This window comes from Rhinolophus sinicus, linkage group LG09, assembly GCF_036562045.2.
Source record: "Rhinolophus sinicus isolate RSC01 linkage group LG09, ASM3656204v1, whole genome shotgun sequence".
NCBI lineage: Eukaryota > Metazoa > Chordata > Mammalia > Chiroptera > Rhinolophidae > Rhinolophus > Rhinolophus sinicus.
Window position 1 is genome coordinate 55,777,030 of NC_133758.1, and position 22,306 is coordinate 55,799,335.

The 22,306-nt window shown below is 39.7% G+C and overlaps 1 protein-coding gene across 16 annotated transcripts in view; it reads right to left on the minus strand.

The window, feature by feature from the left end:
* SLC41A3 (solute carrier family 41 member 3) overlaps nt 1-22,306 on the minus strand; it is a 71,627-nt gene that overhangs the window by 17,334 nt on the left and 31,987 nt on the right. For 10 of the 16 annotated variants that reach the window (XM_074340437.1, XM_074340445.1, XM_074340431.1 and 7 more), the window contains 2 exons: nt 20,414-20,521; nt 3,515-3,586 (listed from right to left, as the gene is read on the minus strand). In XM_074340437.1, coding sequence (XP_074196538.1) covers nt 3,515-3,586; nt 20,414-20,521 — 180 coding nt within the window. The remainder of the gene's footprint in view (nt 1-3,514; nt 3,587-20,413; nt 20,522-22,306) is intronic. The other 6 variants (XM_074340435.1, XM_074340443.1, XM_074340441.1 and 3 more) reach the window with 2 other exon arrangements.

Sequence of the window (22,306 nt, forward strand, 5' to 3'; positions counted from 1 at the left end):
CATCTGCTTGGGAAAAATAAAATAAATTCCTGTTTTAAATCATCACACACATGCACACCTAAACATAAAAATCTAAAGTTGAAAGAGAAGAAAATATAGTACGTTTCAGATTTCAGATTAGGGAAGGCCTTCTACTAAAGATGTGTCATTTAAAATCTATATAGAAAAATAGATAAACTTTAAGTCCAACTATGACTTCCGTATGATTCAAGATCCCACAAAATTCAAAGACAGAGATAGACTTGGAGAAAATATTTCCAACATGTATAACTAATAAAGGATTAGTATCCAGAATAATGAAGTCCATGTTACAAATCAATAATAATGATAATAATAATAATAATAATAATATAACCTGATAGAAAAATGCACAAGGAATGTGGACAGGGAATTCACAGGATAAGGAAATACAAATGGCTAAGAAACGTGCAAAAAAGCTGATCAACTTCCCTAGTAATCAGAAAAATTTTAAATGAAATCTCAATTTGAAGGTATCTTATTTATTTATACCTGCTGCTATTCTTCCTCTATTAAAAGATAAGTTCTGTCTTATTTTCTGCCATGGCTCCCAGCTTTGAGAAGAGAGCCTGAATCTCAGCCCTCATCTGTGCTCACTGAATAAATGGATGAATGAATCAATGAATGGATGGGATACACTATTTTTTCCCATCAAACTAGGTAAAATTAAAATTTCAAAGATTGATAATATAAAATACACATTGACAAATATGTGGGGAAATGGTCTCTTATATATTAATGGTGGTAACATTGGTTCAGTAATTTAGACGGGAATTTGGCTGTAAATTACCCACATGTCTTATGATCTAGCATTTCCCAAGAAAACAATTGCATATGTGTACAAAGACCCATATGATAATGATAACGATGTTTAGAGCTGCTATTTACTGAGTTGCTTACTATTTGCCATTACAAATGATTTTCATTCATAGTCATTAAGAGTACAAATTATAGAACTGTACATACAATTCTATACTTTTTAAGCTTAAAAAACAGAAAATCGTATCACATATTGCCTATGCACGTGCACACACACACACACAAACACACTCACATATTGTAAATGCAAAAAGTGGTTTAGAAGAGTATTTTCAATGCTGGTGAGGTTATGGAGAAACTAATAATTCAAATATTAATACTAGTGCTATTATTGAATACTACGAACCAAATATTTTGAAATACTTTTTGGAAAAATCTGGACCTTTATTCTGTTCGTGAACTTGTGGGAAGTTTTCTTAAAAAAGTCATGCAAAAAGAGAACATTTTCGTTGCAGTGTAATTTATCCAGTAGAAGCCTATAAACGACTGCAGGTGCACCCACAGGGTTAAATGAAGTCGGACAGGGCTGAAGTTGGGCAGGTTTGCATTGGCCTGGCCAGGCCAGCTCTCAGTGGCTGCCCTTCAGTCTCACCAGGGAGTTTCTAGGCCCTACCTATTGTTAAAAATTTTAAATATCACTCTTGAGTTCATTTACATGATGGACTATGTTAAAGTTATTAAAAAGTTTAATTGTGAAACTTGTTGCACCACTTGATTTGATGTTAAGCTTTTTAAAAATGGAGGGACAAAATTATACCCATGCTATCATCAGGACCATGTGCAAAGCCACTGCCTGGCCCACGGCAGGGTTTAATAAATGTTTGTTGACAGTCATGTGGAAATGTACATGCATATTAACAAGGATTTGGTGTAAAACAGAAAAGTAAAACCGGTGACTTGTAGCTAAGGTATTTATTACCTGCTCCTTGCCAGACCCTCTATTAGGAGTATCACAAGTGTCTCATAATCTCCGAAGCTCTTCAGCTACAGGCCAAATATGGCTATAAATTACCCCATGCAACTCATCTCAAGTGGAGAAGGCAGACATCTAAACACAAAATTGCAACAAGGGCAGCCCCAGCAGCACATGCCAGACACCAAAGAGCTGTACCTGGCATCAGGTTGGAACTGAGACCTGACTGGAGTCTTCAAAGGGCTTCATTGCCAGATGAACAAGAGGAGAAAGGACATTCCAAGGAGAGGTAATTGCATATGCAAAGGCAGCGGATGTCGGGACAGAAAGCTGGTGGGGAAGGTGGGACCAAACCGTGAATGCCTTTTGAGCCATTCCCACACTTGGATAAGGGGAACTCACGAAGGGGCTTAAGGAAGAAAAGGCCTAATCAGCTTTTGGTTTTAGAAAAGGTCACTCACATGGCTATGCAGAGGTGAGCTGAAGATCAAGAAGTCTGGTGCAGTTAAAACAGCGAAGAGGTCTGCAGTCAGCTAAGGGACCAAGAGGCCAAAGCAAGGAACAGCAGGGCTAGATTCCAGCGTGAATCAAACATAGGCTGCTCAGTGACTAGATGTAAGGATAAGGGGCAGAGAAGCTGAGGGTAACTCGGTTTCCAGTTTGATTAAATGGGAAGACTATTCACTGGGCACATCTAGTGTGACTGATTACCACTTGCAAGCTAGACTCCATGCCTCTCCCATGACCCACAGCTCACAACCACCCACATGGCAGGTAATGTGAAGTGACTTGCCTGAGAGTCCCCAGCTGGTTGACTCCCAAAGTGAGCTTTCAAACATCAAACTAGAGGGAGTTGGGGACTTCAGAAGAGATGGGTGTGAGGAGGGAAGGTGACGAGGCTAGATCTGGCTATGCTGTTTCAGGGATGCTTCTGGGACAGGCAGGGGGAGATAACCAATAAAGAGCTAGAAATAGAGGCTCTGGAACCCAGGTGAGAGGTAAAGTTGGTATCCTCCTAATTTGATGAAAAGGGAGATAAGGCTAAGCAAGTCTGTGCTCTGCCTAAGGCTATCAGTTGATAAATAATTGCCTTAACTCCAGGCCTGTCTGATCTCAGAGTCCAGTTTCTTTGTGCAGCCACAGGATGCCCCCAGCCAGACAAGCCTCGGTTCTAGATGGAGCCACTCTCTTGCTAGATCCAACCCTAGCTTTCTGTGAGCCCTGGAGCCAATCTTTGCAGACTCCTCTTGCCTTGGGCTTCCTGACTCTGAGAATCTCAGGATGAGCACTTAGCCCAACTAGGGTCTGCTAGAAGGAGGTACAAGTTTGAAGCATTTAAGGGACAACGTTTTGCAAAGGCTGAGAAGGAACAGGCAGAGAAGCAGGAGAGGCCAAGGAGGAATTCCCAGGCAGGAAAGATGTGCAGACGCCCCAAACAGAGTAAGCGGGATCACATGCACAGGGCATCACAGGACAGTGGCAGCAAGCCTGGCAGCACTGTTTGGGGGGAGAGTGGGCAGTGAAGGCAATTAGCACCCTAGGCTATGAGAAAGAGAGAAGAGTGTAGGAGAATCTTCCAAGAAGCCTCCACCTGCTGCAAGAGTGTGGTCTGGTGGGCATGAGGTGGAGTGACGGGTGGCTCCCTTTGCCCAAGCTCAGTCCAGAGCACAGGGACAAAGGCTCACTTAGCTTTCATCCTTCCTACCTGCAGTGGGTCTGGCTGCAGATGCAAAAGGGGACCCATCAATCAAAAGGAAGAGTCACCTGAATGAGGGCAAGGTTACTGCTGATGACTCTGTACTGCTCCCGGGGATCATCAATTTGTCCAGTATTGGCCTAGGAGGGAGAGAAAAGGGCAGAGGGTAAGTCTGGCTGGGCCCAAAGCCAGGTCAGTCCTTCCTGGAAAAGGCAGTCCCCTCAGGATCGAGAAATCAGCAAATACCATTTCACTGACATCAGAACAAATTATTCTGACCAGCTTTCAAAGCAGTGATTCGGGAATGGAGAGGTAAGAACACAGGTTCTTTTGAGATCAGATGGAGTTATGAACCATCTCTCCCAAACCCACGTATGCAAGTGAGTGCACACACATACGCACACATGTGCACAAAGGCATGCATGTCACCCACAATTTCAGAGCCACGTGACTCCCAAGTTCATCCACAGACCACAGGCAGAGGACGCCTCTGTGAAGTTGGCCTGTGGCCTCAGCCAGATTGTTGGCCATGTGCACCCAGCACCTGCAGTTCCCTTCTCCCCTCTCCAGTGAGTCACATCTCAAAGGACCACGAACCACCCCAACTTCATCTTTGCAAATCATCCCATTTCAGAAGTGCATTTAAGTCCCTCTTCTCTTAGGACAAGAAAATGATCAGAAATATTACTTTCTCCTTTAAAAATGGTAGACAGCTCCTAATATCATAGCATTTGCTAGCAAAATTCAAGATGTAGATAAGAAAAGGTTTCAAAGTAAATATATTTTCCTAGCTCCTTTGTACTGAGTTAAGTTCCTGAACTCCAAGGGAAAAAATATAATCAGTTTTCTTTGTACAAATAAGGGGAGGCTTTTTGTCTTCAGTATGATGGACGTCTGAGACACATCACAGAACAGTCTCGGAGCCTCAGTCGAATCTTCCCACAGGCAGATTAATATCCACCTCAAAGATCCTCGTAGGAACAAGGGCACAAGATGGAGAACACTGCTGCACATGTCCAAAACACAAGGCCAGCAGGCTCGTCCTTCTGTCTGCTCCACACTGCACTGTGTGCTCCCAGGGACTCAATGTGCCTCTTGGCTGTTTCCGGTGGATCAACCAACTCCAAGGTTGGTGCTGCTCTTATCACATAATGGGCTTGCTGCTGGCCCGTGACCCATGAGTATGAATCAGAAAGGCATTTCTTCCTCAAGACGTTTTATTTCCATATCATTAGCATAATAATCTCAAGATCCATCATGATGTCACAAATGACACTATTTCATCTTTTCTTATGGCTGAGTAGTATTCCATTGTGTATATATACCACATCTTTTTTTATCCAACCACTTATTGAAGGACACTTTGGTTGTTTCCATGTCTTGGCGACCATAAATAAAGCTGCAAGAACACTGGAGCACATATGTCTTTACAGATAAATGTTCTCAGATTTTTGGGGTATATATCCAGAAGTGGGATTGCTGGGTCGTATGGTAATTTTATTCTTAATTTTTTGTGAACCTCCATATTGTTTTTCATAGTGGCTATATTCCTACCAACAGTGTATGAGGGTTCCTTTTTCTCCACAGCCTCTCCAACACTTGTTATTATTTGTCTTGTTGATGATAGCCATTCTGACAGGTGTGAGGTCAACTCTTCATTAAACTCTGCTCAGCTTCTATCTGTGTGTGCCACCTCTTTAACACCAGGATCCTGTCTTACCCAATAAGTTATACCTTCAGAAGGATGTTTAGTCCATTCACAGTAAAAAATGACTTGTCATTACTTTGTATATTTCCTTCCTAATAACAAAAAAATATTTACTGGATTAAAATGAAGGAATGAACATAAGTTTTGCTATCCTTCTCCTTACCCAAATTGGAGGATCGGGAAAGATAATCTTTTAACTTTTTATCTTGAAATATTTTTGGACTTCAGAAGAGTTCCACAGTTAATACAGTTTTCTGTAAACCCTTCACCCAGCTCCTCCTGATGTTAACATGTTACACAACCACGGGACAATCATCAACTAAAATATTAACACTGGTACGACACTGTTGACTAAACAACAGAATGTATTTGGACTTCCACAGTTTTTCTACTAAAGTCTGTTTTCTGTTTCAGGAAATAAATCCAATCGCCCATTGCATTCAGTCATCACTGTCTCTGTGATCTCTTCCAATCTATGAGTTTCTCACCTTTTGTTGCCTTTCATGATTTTGACCCTTTTGAAGAGCACTGGTCAAGTATTTCATATAATGTCACTCAACTTGGGTTTCTCTGGTTTTTACTCATGATTAAGCTGACATTATGGATTTTGAGGGAGAAGATTGCAGGGGTGAAGTGCCTTTCTCTTTGCATGGTATCCGGGGTTGCATGATACCAACATGGCTGATCACAGGTGATATTAACCTTGATCACTACGGAAGGTGATGTCTGCCAGGATTTTCTACTGCAAACTTAACTATTTTTCCCTTCCCATACTCTAGTAATTGGAAGTGAGTCATTAGGTCCAGCTTCAGCTCCTAGAGGACGGCATATCAAAGACTTGAAGACATGTGCTAAAACTACCACGGCAATACAAATATTTGAGAAGATACTTTGAGGCGATGTTAAGGTCCTATTTCTCCTTAAAGTGCCACCCACTAATTCATCACTGGATTTTGTCTGCAACAATGATCGTTGTGGTATGCTAATGGTGATTTTAAATTTCCATGTTTCTATAGTTAGTAATTTAATTTTTAAATTAAATCTCTAAGATAGAATTGTCCCCTCTCCCCCATTTATTTATTGAATTAATCATTTATTTATATGGTAAGTATGGACTCATGGGTAGTTATTTTATTCTAGAGGTCATAAGACAATACTATTTATTTTGTTGCTAAAACCGTTCCAGCTGTGGGCATTAAGAGCTCTTTCAGGTTGGTTCCTGCTTCTGACATGCCCACACCTCCTCTTTAGCTCTCTACTTTCAGGCACTATCAGATATTCCAGATTCATTTTATATTTTCCCTGCCCCCACCCTAGAATGAGCCATTTTCCCAAGGATGCCGGTTGTTTTTATTGGAGAATGGTATCAGAAACCAAGATCTCGGCACTAGGTGAGCTAGGTACTGCCGGGGTGGTACAGCTTCTAGGTCCTCTTAGTGGATGAAGCTAGGAAATATAAGTATGTACATAATGACTCACCTCTAAACCATGTATGCAAACATATCCATATTTATTTTGGTATCTATCTGTATTATATTAAAATAAAAATGAGGGCCGGCCCGGTGGCTCAGGTGGTTGGAGAGCCGTGCTCCTAACGCCGAAGGCCACTGGTTCGATTCCCACATGGGCCAGTGAGCTGCGCCCTCAACAGCTAAGATTGTGAGCAACAGCTCTCCCTGGAGCTGGACTGCCATGAGCAGCTGAAGGATGGCACGAGCTGCCGTGCGCTGCTGCGGGCTGCCGTGTGCTGCCATGGGCTACCGTGTGCCACCATGGGTGGCCGGTGGCCAAGCGTGAGTGGCCGGCAGCCTGCGAGAGCTGCCGTGAGCTGCTGGGGCGGCTGACCGACGACTGGTGACTAACTGCCTCAGCCGTGGTGGCGCAAGGCTCATAATACCAGCATGGGCCAGGGAGCTGTCCTACACAACTAGACTGAGAAACAATGGCTTGAACTGGAAGCGGGGAGGGGGAAAAAGGGGTGGAGAAAATAAAAAGGCAACCTACAAAATGGGAGAAAATATTTAAAAATAAATAAATAAATACATACATACAAATGAGTTCATACTGATATCTCTGCCTCCAATGCAGTAACACAGGATTCATTCTAGCATTGAGGAGACAGTTTTTTTTTTTAAATGTATGAATGCTGGAAAACAAGAAGAGGTACCTATAGTGTAACACAGATTAAGAAGAAATCCCTGAGCAATAGAAAGCAGATGAGTTAGGTTGATAGAGGAACCCATAACCAAAAATGAAAGCAGGAAATGTCTAATGCACAAAGTAGAGGTGGCCTCATGGACGATGGAAGCAGAAGGGAGCCTGGGACAAGTGAAAGGGTAGTTGGTTCAAAAAGCACAGGAGGAGCTTCAAGGAGGGTTGCCCTCTTCCCTTGCCTAACCGGTTTGTGCCACCAATGGGCCAGCCACCTGGCTCTAAGCGAGAGTGTGTGTCGGGATCAAAAAAAGCAGAGTAGTGTCTAAAGTGGCCATAAGAGGGGCACAGAGTCCCCAGATCCATAAGACCAGTTACTGGCACATACCTCCAAGTAACACATTCTGACTCTCCTCGAAATCACCAGACATATCCTGCACTAAAGAAGGTCAGCATTCACAGATACACACAGAGGAAATCTAAAATAAAATGATGCTTAACCAACCACGACGACTGTTATCTAAAGGAGAGCCACAGTCATGAAAGACTTCTCAAACTTAACAAATGGAAGCACAAAAACCTAAGAAAATTAGAGTGAAAAACTAGAAACTGAGTAAGACTATAAATAATCATGGGGATATAAAGTACAGCATAGGGGATATATCATCAACAATCATATTACAATATGATTATTGTAATAATCATATATTGTGTCAGATAGGCAATAGACTCATCAGGGTGATCACTTTGTTAGGTACATAAATGTCTAGTCAATATGTTGTAAACCAGAAATGAATATAATATTGTATGTCAACTATAACTGAAAAATAAAATAAAAATTTTAAACTTTTATTTATTTTAAGTCTGTTTTTCCAGGACCCATCAGCTCCAAGTCAAGTAGTTGTTTCAAACTAGTTGTGGAGGGCGCTGCTCACACTGGCCCATGCAGGGATCGAACCGGCAACCCTGGTGTTAGACCATCACGCTCTAACAGACTGAGCTTACCAGCCGCCCCTTGAAAAATAAATTTTAAAAAGACTTAAAAAAAAAAAAAAAAAAAAAGAATAAATAAATACACCAGTAACCACAGAAAAAAAAAAAAAAAAGACTCCAGAGTCTGTAAATTAAGAGAGCTGTGAGAGAATGGTGTTTTCATAAACGAAAAGACAATTTGAAATTCTAGACAGTACAAACTCAATCTCTAAATTTAAAACAAAATACAAAACCAAGCAAATCATCCTCATTGGATGAACTGAATAGCATAGTGGACGAAAGAGAGAGATGAGCAGTGAATCAGTGAGATAAAAAATCAAGCAGAATTATTTCCCCAGCATGAAGCACAATTGGAAAGAGATACAGAAAGTATGAAAACAAAATTAAGAAACTCAGAAGGCAGATCCAGAAACTATAAAGTGTACCAAATGAGAAAGAGAGACAGAGAGTATATGAATATCAAAATGTCAGAAATTACAAAGAAAAGGATTTTCATAAAGACAAACATAAGTCTTTAGATTGAAGAATCTAAGATATATATATATATATATACATAAAATAAGGAAAAAAGGTCTATGCAAAAACAGCATGGGGAAACTTCAGAACATAGATGATAAAGACAAAAATTACAAAATGTCTAGATAGATACAATAAACAGACTACCTAAAAGAAATGAGACTCAAAAAGACATAGGGCTTCCATCAGCAATACTGGTTACGAGAAGACACTGAAAATAAACCTTAATACTGAGGGAAAACAGCTGTGAACACTGCATTCTCTAGCCAGCCAGGTTGGCATTCAACTGTGAAGATAAAGCATTATTAGGTTGGTGCAAAAGTAATTGCAGTTTAAAAGCTTAAAAACAATTACAAAAACCGCAATTACTTTTGCACCAACCTAATAGCATATGGCAAATGTCCCAAAACTTCACCTCCCAACAAATTTTATCTGAAACAATTACTAGAGAATTCACTCAGGTAAAGGAACAAAAAATTAAAGGAATCTGAGGGGGAGTGACATCAGCAAGATGGCAAACTAGGAAGCTCTAGTCCCTTTTCCCTCCAAGCAAACACAGAATAAACAACAACAGATTGACCAAAATAGTTTTGTCAGAGCTCTATAAACCAGTGAAGGATCTGTAGCAACCAAACAAACACCCAGCCAAGAAAAAGGCCATACTCAAAATGGTAGAAATGTCATGTTATTTTTCCTCACCCTTGCTCCACTCTCCCTGGCACAGAGTAGCATAGACAGGATGAAGCTGCCAATTCCTGGTTCCTCTTCAGGATAGAAGGAAAAGTAGAATTAACATCAAGCCTCATCAAACTCTTCTGAAACAATTGAAGAGGAGGAAACATTTCCAAACTTATTCTATATGGACTGTTTTGCATTGACACCAAAGCCAGACAAAGATATTGCAAGAGAAGAAAACTACAGACATATTAATAACCCTTATGAATACTGACTCAAAAATCCTAGCAAACAATTCAATAGCACATTAAAATTATTATACACTATGACCAAATGAGATTTATTCCTAGAATGCAAGGATGGTTCAACACATGAAAATTGATCAATGTAATATACTCCATTAACAAAATGAAGGAAAATGAACCACATGATTATCTCAATTGATTCAGAAAAAGCATTTGATAAAATTCAACACCTTTTCATAATAAAAACATTCAACAAACCAAAAATAGAAGAAAACTACCCCAATATAATAAAAGCTATGTATGAAAAGCTCACAGTGAACATCACACTCATAGTGAAAGGTTGAAACTTTTCCTCTAAGATCAGGAAAGACAAGGATGTCTGCTTTCACCACTTTTACTCAACATAATCCTGGAAGTCCTAGCCAGGGCAATTAGGCAAGACAAAGAAATAAAGGGTATTCAAATTGGAAAAGAAGAAGTAAAATTATCTTTATTCACAGATGACAATGATCTTATAGGTAGAAAACCCTAAAGATTCCACAAAAAACCTGAACTTATATAGCAATTCACGAAAGTTGCAGGATATAAAATCAACACAAGGAAAACAGGTACATCTCTACAATAACACTGTTTAATTAATTTCCTCTTCAGATTTTTCAATTTCATTTTCATTTACCATAGCATTGAAAAGAATAAAACACTAAGGAATTAACTTGACAAAGGAGATGGAAGATTTATATGCTCAAAATGCTACTGAAAGAAATTTTAAAAGACACCAATAAATGGAAAGACATCCTGTGTTCATGTATTGGAAGACTTAATATTGTTAACATAACAACATTACTCAAAGGTATCTACAGATTTAATGCAATCCCTATCAAAAACCCAATGGCAAAAATAGAAAAATCTATTCTAAAGTTCATATGGAATCTCAAGAGACCACCCCAAAGCCAAAACAATCATAAAAAAGAGGAACATAGTTTGAGGTCTCATACTTCCTGATTTTAAAACTTATTACAAAGCTGTAATAATCAAAGCAGTGTGGTACTGCCATAAAGACAGGTATGTAGATCAATGGACTAGAACACAGACCCAGAAATAAACCCTTGCATATACAGCCAAATGACTTTTGACAAGCGTGCCAAGACAATTCAATGGGGAAAGGACAGTCATTTGAACAAACAGTGTTAAGAAATCTGGATATCTGTATGCAAAAGAATGAAGTTGGACCCTTACCTAACACCATATATAAAAATTAACTCAAAATGAATCACAGACCCAAACATTAGAGCTAAAACTATAAAACTCTCAGAAGAAAACATACAGAAAAGCTTCATGACACTGGATTTGGTTATGATTTCTTGGATGACACTAAAAGCACAGGTAACAAAAATAAAAATAGATAACCTGTACTACATCAAAACTAAAAACTTTTGAGCATCAAAGGACACAATCAACAGTGAAAAGGCAATCTATGGAATGGGAGAAAATATTTGTAAATCATATCTGATAAGGGGTTAATATCCAGAATATAAAGAAATCCTACAGCTCAATAACCAATAAACAACTCTCAATAAATTAAAAAAAAAATGTGTAAAGGACTTAAATAGATATTTCTCCAAGAAAATATAAATATGGCAAAAAACAAATAAAAAGATGCTTGACATCACTAATCATTAGGGAAGTGTAAATCAAAATCGCAATGAGATACCACCTCACATCACATACTGTCAAAAAAAAAGGAGCGGGGAGGAAATAAGTGCTGGGGAGGATGTGGAGAAATTGGAACCCTTGTATATTGTTAATGGGGATGTAAAATGGTACAGCTACTATGTAAAAGCGTATAAAGGTACCTCAAAAAAATTAAAAATAGAATTAACATATGATCTACCAATTTTACTTGTGGGTGTATACCCAAAAGAATTCAAAGCAGGGTCTCATAGAGATATTTATACACCTATGTTCACAGAAGAAATATCCAAAAGGCAGATGCAGCCAAATGTCCATTGATGGATGAATGGATAAACAAAATATAGTATGTACAGTCATGTGCTGCATAACAATGTTTCAGTCAATGATGGACTGCATATAGGACAGTGGTCCTATACGATTATAATGAAACTGAAAAATTCCTATGAGTGAATTCTCTAATGATGTCATGGACATCGCAATGTGGCAGTACAACACATTACAAATACTTACCCTTGTGTGACAATTGCCTACAGTATTCAGTACAGTCACATGCTGTGCAGGTTTGTAGCTTAGAAGCTGTAGGGGAACAGAATTTGTCATCCCAGAATAAGTCTATTTGGCATCAGGATTATTTTAGGCTGGTTAATTTTAAGAAACAGTAGACAATGGGAGAAGCTCTGAAAACCAAGTAGAAGTTACCCTTTATAAAAGATATTTACATTTGTAAGAGAAATGTTCATTTGTAAGAGTTTCTCTCTTGCCTTACCAGGAAGAGGGGGATGACTTTACCTCTAGAAACGCTTATCAGGGCAGAAGGCAATGACTTTAATCTGCATAACATTATCCCTGTTTAGTGTGTTTTACCTAGTAACCTTCCATAACTGACTCCCGCACTCTTCCCCAGTATCTTCTTTTGTCTTCAGCTGAGTATGGTATTTAAGGTGGTGGCTTCAGCCATTTTGGTAAGTTACTCAGTCTTCCTGGATCTCTCCCATGTATACAGGAAGTATACATGTTATTAAACTTTTGTTTGTTTTTCTCCTGTTAATCTGCCTTTTATTACAGGGATGTCTCAGCCAAGAACCCAGAATGGTAGAGGGAAAATTATTTTTTCCTCCCCTACAGAGCAATAGGCTATACCACATGGCCTAGGTGTGTAGTGTGGATGAAAAGGGGGACTAAACCTGACAAGCTCAGGGGAGGCCTGCATGGTGGGCCTTACAAACTCAGGGACCAAAAGTAATCACATAGGATGGTTTGAACATAAAAATTCCTAACTAAAAGCGGGTCACAGCAGGTAGTTGCGTCCTAGGCCTGTAGCTTCCTTGACAAAGATCAATCTTTACTTTAAGTGAGCCTGTCTACTGTCTTTTGGCATTTAAAATAACATACCTTTGAAATGGCAGAGTAATCTTCTTTTGCAGACCCCTCAAGGCACAACAGCTGGCACCAGAGTACTAGACCACAGAAACCCTCATTATTACCTTGTTGCCCACACACCTTCTCTGTGTGCTGTAAATGTTACTATCCTATACACACCAATGTAAAAGTAGTATGTGTCTCTCCATTTCACTTTTTATCCGATGCCCTTTACTTTCTCCCATCCCCTTAATCTACTACCAATGGATTTCACATAACTGTCTGTCTTCTGTCTCTTCCTTTTATTCTAATGTATAAAATAAACTGCAAAATTGCCATTCTCAGGAGCATTTTCTCAATCCCTTGAAAGTTTGCTTCCTGGTAATTGTCAGTTTGGCTTAAATAAACTCTTAAAGCTCCTCTACAAGTTTGGAAGTTTCTTATAGTATAGCCAGTAGTATGCTATACCATCTAGGCTTGTGAAAGTACATTCTACAATGTTGGTACAATGAAGATACTGCCTAACAATGAATTTCTCAGAACATATCCCCATCTTTAGGCCATGTATAACTGTACATGCAATGGCATATATCAGCCTAAAAATGGAAGGATATTCTGACACAAACTACAACATAGAGCAGAGGACATTATGCTAAGTGAAATAAGCCAGTTACAAAAGGACAAATACTGTATGATTCTATCTATATGAGGTACCTAGAATAGTCAAACTCATAGAGACAGAAAGTAGAGCAGTGGTTGCTGAGGGGAAAGGGAAGCAATGAATAGTTGTATGTTCAGTGAGTACAGTTTCAGTTTGGGAAAATGAAAAAGTTCTAGGATGGATGGTGATGATGGCTGTACAACAATGTGAATATATATAATGCCACTGAATTGTACAATTAAAAAATGGTTAACATGGTAAATTTTATATTTTACTATAATTAATATAAAATATTATAAAAGTCACTGTTAGGGGGGTAAAAAGCTAAGCATAGAATGGGAGAAAATTTTTACAACCAACATATCTGAGAAGATCGATATATAGAAATTTATAAAGGATTCTCAAAAGTCAAGAGTAAAAATAGTAATGCATTTAGAAAATGGTAAATGATGCAAATGGACACATCACTGAAGGGGATATGTGAATGGCAAACAATCACATGAAAAGAATGCTGAACATCATTAGTTATTAGAGAAATGCCAATAATACCAAGATGAGATAACACTACACACTTATTAAATAAACTACAATAAAAATTGGACAATACCAATATTAGCAAAGATGCAGACAAACTGGATACAAGGTCTGACAATTACGTTAGCAAACTCATCCTAGAAAAAGTGCTACACACCTCATTGCTGAATATCACTATGGTCATCTTCGAAGTACTGCTCTTGGGAAGCTATGCACTGATGCCAGCACCTACTCCACCCTTCAAAGCAATTTTGGAGCTCTTTTTCTGGAATGGCCATCAGAGCTGTCGTCGTATTACCCTTGATGTCTTGATGTCCTGAATGTCATCCAAATGTCTTCCTTTCAATATTTCCTTTATTTTCGGGTGAAAAAAGAAGCCATTGGGAGCCAGATCAGGTGAGTAGGGAGGGTGTTCCAATACAGTTATTTGTTTACTTCCTAAAAACTCCCTCACAGACAGTGCTGTGTGAGCTGGTGCATTGTCGTGATGCAAGAGCCATGAATTATTGATGAAAAGCTCAGGTCCTTTTCGTCTAACTTTTCCACGCAGCCTTTTTAGCACTTCCAAATAGTAAACTTGGTTAGCTATTTATCCAGTTGGTACAAATTCATAATGAATAATCCCTCTGATATCAAAAAACGTTAGCAACATCATTTTGACTCTTGATTTGGACTGACGGAACATTTTTGGTCATGGAAAATTGTCTGACTTCCATTGTTCACTTTGACGCTTTGTTTCAGGGTCGTATTGGTACACCCATGTTTCATCACCAGTGATAACATGGCCCAAAACATCGTCTTGCCTCTCCAAAAACTTCGACTCTCCTTTGCAAAATTTTGTTCATCGGTGAGCTCCTTTGGGCCATTTTTGCACACACCTTTCTCATGTCAAGATTTTCAGTTAAGATTTTCCTGTGTCTCTATGGATTTTCACTTGGTCCGCTATGCTTCTCACAGTTAGCCGATGATTCTGACGCACAATTCAACAAATTTTTGCAATGTTTTTATCAGTTCTGCTCATTACTGGCCACCCTGACCTCTCTTCATCAGTGACGCGTTCTCTCCCATCAGAAAAATGTTTAATACATCTGTACACTGCCATTTTCTTCATGCATTATCCCCATAAACTTGGAAATAACATGTCCCTGATTGCACTTCCACTCTTGCAAAGTTTAACAAGAAATGTAATGTTTGTTCATTGCTTTAATTCAAGCTCAGACATTCTTGCAACAGCACACAAAAACACGCCAACAACAACAATGCACTCCACTCAGCAAGACACTGCCACAAGTCGACACAAACACAGCTGAGACACTGATACACCGAGGTCATGAAACCTTACCGAGCTGTTTGTACAGTGCTGCCAATGTAAGTGCACAGTGGCAAGTTCGCAAACTTAATTGTCAGACCTCCTATCTCAAAAACTGCTGGTGAGAATTTATAAACTTTTCTGGCAGTTTCTTTAAAAACTAAACAAACACTATCATCCTACCTAGCAATTTCATTCCTTGACAAACCAGAGAGAGAAATGAAAACCTGTTCTACACAAAAACCTGTATACAAATATTCATAGCAGCTTTATTTGTAATAGTCAAAACTGTAAACAACCAAAATGTCCTCCAATAGCGAATGGTTTAACAAACAGCAGTGTATCTATACCATGGAATACTACTCAGCCATAAAAGCAATAAATTATATTGATATATACAACAAATAACTTGGATGGCTCTCAAGGACATTATGCTGAGTGAAAATAAACCAATCTCAAAAGGTCACATATTATAAAATTTTGTTTATGTAACATTCTCAAAATGACAAAAACATAAAGGTGGAAAACAGATTGGTGGTTGCCAGAGATTAGAGATGGTGGGAAAAGGGAGAGGGTGGTTGTGACTGTAAAGGGATAGTCTGAAGGATCTTTGTGGTGAGGAACAGCTCTGTTTCTTGATTGTGGTGATGGTTACATAAATTCTACTCATAAAAAAAAAAAAAATTCTACTCATGATAAAATGACACAGAACTCTACACATACGTTGTGCCAATGTTAACTTCCTGGATTCAATAATGTACTATAGTTAACCTTAGATGTAAACATGGGGGGGGGACTGGGAGAAGAGTACAAAGGTCCTTTCTGTACTATTGTTGCAACCTCCTGTGAATCTATAGTTATTTCAAAATAAAAAGTAGGGAAAAAAAGCTATGGGAGAACATTCTTGTACTGAAAGTTCTGGTTGTGTCTGTGTTTCTTTAGGAGAACTACCAGAAACAGAATTTCTGGGGTAAAGTGTTTACACACATTTACAGTTTTACAAACTGCCTTTCTGAAAACCAAATTACACTTGCCAACATTAGTGCCTAAGAATTCCCATGTCCCACACTATTGACAACTGTGGATGTACTCATAGTTATCAGAGACACCTGATATGCAATAAAATTCATTGGTTAATGAATAGCCACTGATGAATAGTATGATTGAGAATTTTTTCTATGTTGATTTATATTCTCATTTACTTATGAACATTAATTTACAATTCATGTCTCCTGTTTATTTAGATATTGAAGGGTTTATCTTTGCATTGATATGAAAGAGCTACATAGATACTTGAGAATACAAACTCTTTGTTATTTTATATGACTCTTTCCCCTTTTGGTTATTCCTTTTAAATTTATGCAAGGAAATTGTTATGAGTAAAATTGTGTCTCTCTCCCACCCCCACAAATAAGAATTTGAAATCCTAACCCTACTACCTTGGTATGTGACTTTTTTGACAATAGGATTGTTGCAGATGTTAAGATTAGGTCATACTGGAGTATGGTGGGTGCCAAACTCCAACATGACTGCTGTCCTTACTTAAAGGGGAAATTTGGAAACAGACAGGAAAAGAGGCAGAATGCCATGTGAAAATAAAGACAGAGATGGGGGTGATGTGTCTACATGATAAGGAACACCAAAGACAGCCAGTAAACTATCAAAAGCTAGGAGGGAGGCATGGAACAGATTCTCCCTCTCAGCCTTAGAAAGAACCAACCCTACCAAAACCATGATCTTGTATTTATCACCTTCATAACTTTGAGACAATACATTTCTGTTGTTTAAACTATTTAGTTTGTAGTGCTTTGTTATAGGCAGCCCTAGGAAACTAAAACAAATTATTATATAGCTTCCAATTTAATTGAGACAAGGCTATCATCTTTCCTTTATAGATTTTACATTTGTTCTGCTACTTAAAAAGTATTTCTTTTTTAAATTTTTATTGGGGAATATTGGGGAACAGTTGTTTTTCCAGCACCCATCAGCTCCAAGTCAAGTTGTTTTCAATCTAGTTGTGGAGGGCACAACTAGAGCTCACTGGCCCATGTAGGAATCAAACTGGCGACGATGGTGTTATGAGCACTGCGCTCTAACTAACTGAACCAACCAACCGCCCATAAAAAGTATGCCTTATCACCAGATTCTAAAACTACTGGTGTGTTTTTCTGGTACATTGCTTTACTTTCAATTATTCAATCTTTCAAAATATATATTTATGCATGACATAAATTAAAGAAAAATTACTTCTAAAGAATGAACCAATTATCTCAGATCCCTTTATTAATAATTCATACTTTTTCACTGATTTAAAATGCCAGTATTATCATATAATAGATTATGAGGTGTGATCGAAAAATACAGTGAATGCTGCTGCCAAATGCCATCCAAGGGAAAGGCAGGGATCTTCAATACGGGAAGTGGCACATATGATAACAATGTGTGATAAGTTTCAATTTGTTTGGTTCAGTCAGTTGGGTATGAGCTATGGTTGAGAGGTGTGTTTTAAAGTGTGCCATAAATCATGGATCACGAAAATGCATTAACATGAAATAGGCAAACGGTTTCATCCTGCATCATGACAATGCTCCCTGTCACGTATCTCTCTGGTACGGCAATTTCTGTCAGATAAAAACATTACAATGTGTCCTCATCCACCTTATTCACCAGATCTGGCACCATGCGACTTCTGGCTCTTCCCGAAAAGTCAAAATGACATGAAAATTAAATGTTTTGAATTGATTCAGGATCCCGAGGCAGTCATGACAGCACAATTAAAAGACACTCATGAAAGAGGACTTCCAGAACTGCTTCAGAAAGTGGCAAGAACGATGGGACAGTGTGTTTGAAGTGAGGGGGCTCATTTTGAGGGAGATTAATGGCAATGTACCTTTTACTATAATAAATTTTTAAAAATTTAAATATTCACTGTATTTTTTTTATCACACTTCGTATAGTTGTATATATCTGAGCTTAGATCTAGATTTTGTTCTATGATAACATCAATTGAGACAGGTTGCAAAATATTTTAACTACTATAGCTTTAGATTAAATTTTAAAATCTGGAACTCCAATTTTAACATTCTTTCTTTTTTTCTACCAAAATTTCCTTGGTATTCTCACTCATGCTTCCAGATAAACTTTAATATTGTCAAATGTTTCCCTAAATCCTTTTGGCATATTGATAGTAATTGCATTAATTTTATAAACTAATACAAGGAGAACTGATAACTTTACAACATTGACTTTTCCCAGTCAGGAGCTTTGTATTTGTATTTCCAAATCTGTACATGTATATCTCAATTGGGGTAGTAGTTTCTTGGGTGGGTGGATGGATGGCTAGATGGCTAGATGGCTAGATGGATGGATGGATGGATGGATGGATGGATGGATGGATGGATAGACAGACAGACAGACAGATAGATTTGTCAAAAGCCACTGACCTGTGCATGTAAATTTGTGTTTTTATTGTATTAATTTCTATCTTAGTACGATGATTACAAAACGGTAAGAATGGGTGTTGAATGCCTTTAAAGGTTCTACTGTGATTATAATGGGGCTGTTCTCCTTGGATAGACCACTGTAAAGAATTATACTAATTCTTTTTCCTTCCATGGTTTATGTACTTTAAAAGAATTATAACTCTAAAATACGATCATTATATAGAAGTGTTTAAACTGCAGTTAAGCATTATGAAATAAAAACGTATCACCTGAAATGCCAGCATGGCAGAGATAACCATCAACATTTTTTTCTTCCTAAATGACCAATATAATCATGCATGCGTGTATGTGTATACATGGGCATGCGTGTGTTTGTGTGTGTGTGTAGTGTGTGTTTCTGTATCATGTTACCTGCTGCTTAAAACATTTCAATGTCCTACAGGGCTCTACATGATCTGGACCCATGTGTGTCAGTTCACTATTACTGCTGTAACAAATTATTGCAAAAGATTAGTAGCTTAAAACAACAGAAATGTATTATCGTACACTTCTGGAGGCCAGGGCTCTGAAATGAGTCTAATGAGGCTAAAATCAAGGTGTCAGCAGGGCCTGGCTCCCTTCGGAAGCTCTAGGGGAGAATCTGTTCCTTTCCCTTTTGCAGCAGGTAGACAGCCACATTTCTTGGCTCGTGGCTCTTCTTCCATCTTCAAAACCTTCTCTCTGGGAACTTCTGAAAAACTTCTCTCTGGGACTCTGCTTCTCTCGCAGGCCTTCTTTTCCGTCTGAAACTTCCTTCTGCCTCTTCTATATAAGGACACTTGTAACAGTAGGGTTATCCAGGATGTTCTCCCATGGCAAGGCCCTTAACTTAATCAAACCTGCAAAAACTTTTTCCATATAAGGTAACATTCACAGGTTCCACAGATTTGGACATGGACATCTTTGGGGGCTGCTGTTCAGCTGACCACCCCTCACCTAATCTCTCTGGCCTCCTGTTGCCAGGCAGCCCCATCCCCTTGCCCTCTGCACTCCAGCTAAGTTTGTAGCTCTTTTCTCAGTTTCCTGAACACACCACACTTCCTCTTACCACCGTCCTTTTTCATCTACAAATGGGCATCAGAGAGAGGAAAACAATTTCAATTCCTGGATAGCTGTGAGGGAAAAAGAGTGACAAAACTAGGAAGCTGGTTGGGTAGAGCCCAGAGTAAAACCCCTCCGGTATTCAAGGAGCCCTTCTAGAGAACAAAACCGCCTCACAAAGATTATTAACAGCATGCAATCCTCTTTCTCCTCTACGAAATCTTCCATCAAGCCTATGGTGCTCACTATGGCTTCAGTGTGAATGTGTGGAGCTGGGCTCGGGGTTCAGGTGTCTGAGCAGGGGCAGTACATAGACTTGAGCAGAGGAGCACAGAGCCCTACCTGACACTGGGTTAAAGGAGAAACTCAGGACACACGGGGGCTGGGCCTAGACTCGCCACTACTAGAGCCTAACCATGGAAAAACAGGAGGACAGGCCGGAGTAACCAGGTAGAACATCACGACAGAACAAAACCCAATAATACTCATCTTTTCAGAGAGTCCAATCCACCCACTTATAAGCTACTTCAGGGAGACCTGGTGGTACAGATGTGTCCCTCCCCAAGAGGTAGGTGACCCAGGTATCCAGGTGTCCACTTACAGCTGTGGAGAGTCGTGACGCCAGTGTCATCTCCAGGTTCCCCTTCAGGCCCACTAGGGGTGGCACCAAAGTCAACAGGTCTTTAACCTCCATAAACACGGGCCAGTGCTGGTGGGGACAGAATAAGAAACTCAATCCACACACACACACACACACACACATATTGGCATATCCTGGACATTTCTTGAGGGAAGCTTCTACAAGTTACTTCTCACTCACTATAAAATCAATGAGTAAGACCAGTTTCTTAAATGACTTTAAACTAAACACAAAACAATGATAAAGTTGTGAAATTTTCTTAATATATTCAGTGAATAGAACTAGTAGTAGCCTCAAGAGAGTCTCTTTCTCTCTGTGGTCCTCAGCACCTGGGAAAATTGGGGGCTAGGATGGGTCTAGCCTGCAGGCACGCTTTGTTGAGTATGAACAATGTATTTGTAGAAATAGGAATGAGTCACCAATTTCAAAGCTGGGAGATTCTCATGAAATGGGAGAGCTGGGCAGGGACTCCCGGGCAGCCCCAGGCCTGCTCTGCTGCTCCCAGGCACCGAGGTCAAGTGCAAGGTGTCCTGGAGTATCATATGGGGGGGCTCTGGATTTGTCAAAACAGATAGACTGTGCCTCTATCCAGGTCTTTATCAAACATAAAGGAATAAAAATTAAAAATAAAAAGAATGAAAAGGATGCACGTTTCAAGAAAACTAGAAGTGAAAAAATTTCTTTGTGAAGTGAAAACTATTCCAACCTGTTTAACATGCAAATTACATTGTTCCCCAACCAATTTGTAACGCTCCATCTGATCCTACTGACTTATTTGAGCTCCCTGTCCCCTACAGATATCTGTGACCCCCGTACTAGAAACTCCTGGCTTTGGAATGCTAGAGCTGAGAAAAACCAACTTTGTCAACTAGGAGACAGGAAGCCTTTGTTCCCGTTCCCTTGGACAAGAGCTGTGCGAAGGTGAGGCCCTGGAGAGTCACCTATAAAGCAGCATGCTAAGACATCTCACCAGGCCTGGAGGTCAAGAGATTGGGCCAGGTCCTTTAAAGACCCATTGTTTATTATGGTTTCTTCACTCCTTGGTTTCTCCCTTTACCTTATCTACAAAGCTGTGAAATTCAGAATCTTTACCAGCTCTGATGGAATTGTGAGTCTGTTCTCTCCTAAAAGTTCAGGAAAAAACCATGTCACCAGGCAAGGACATGCTGCCATTATCTCAGTCCTGGTCATCCAGAAGCATCTGGCCCCAATGCAGCTGTGCAGCTGTCCTATCAGCTGCCACACTCCATCCAGCACAGGTGGTCTCCCCTTCAGTTCACAGACATAGGCCCTCCCTACTGCCTGGGCTCCTGCCTCCAGGCAGTGCCCCCCACCCTAAATCCCCTCTTACCTCCTCTGCAACCTGACAGGCTCCTGTGTGCTCTCTTTCCCTGCCTACATGCAAAACCAAGTACCCGCCAACCCAAAAGTAAAAATAAAACCCCTCCTCTCAGCCTCCCCTGCCACGGAAGCCTTCTCCCTCCCCTCTTCCTCAGCATCACTAAATTTTGAATGAGTTCCCGTCATCACCCATCATAATTCAATGCTGTGCAAGCTTCTGACTGCCCCTGCACCCCAAAGCAATGCCCCTCTTCCTAAAGGAAGCAGTAACCTCCACTGGCTCTTCTAACTAACCTCCATTCTGCTGCTCTCTCTTTGTTAGGGCATCTTCCACCCCACCCCCCACACCCTCACCCAAGCATGTACTAAACTCCTACTGTGTGACGGGCACTTCTCTGCACTCTCTGCGCTGGTGTCCAAGACTACAACCCCTGTCCTACACTGACCTCTCTAGTCATTCCATCTTAACCTCCAGTCAACCTCCTTTTCCACCTCCTCCCCTTTTAATTTTTT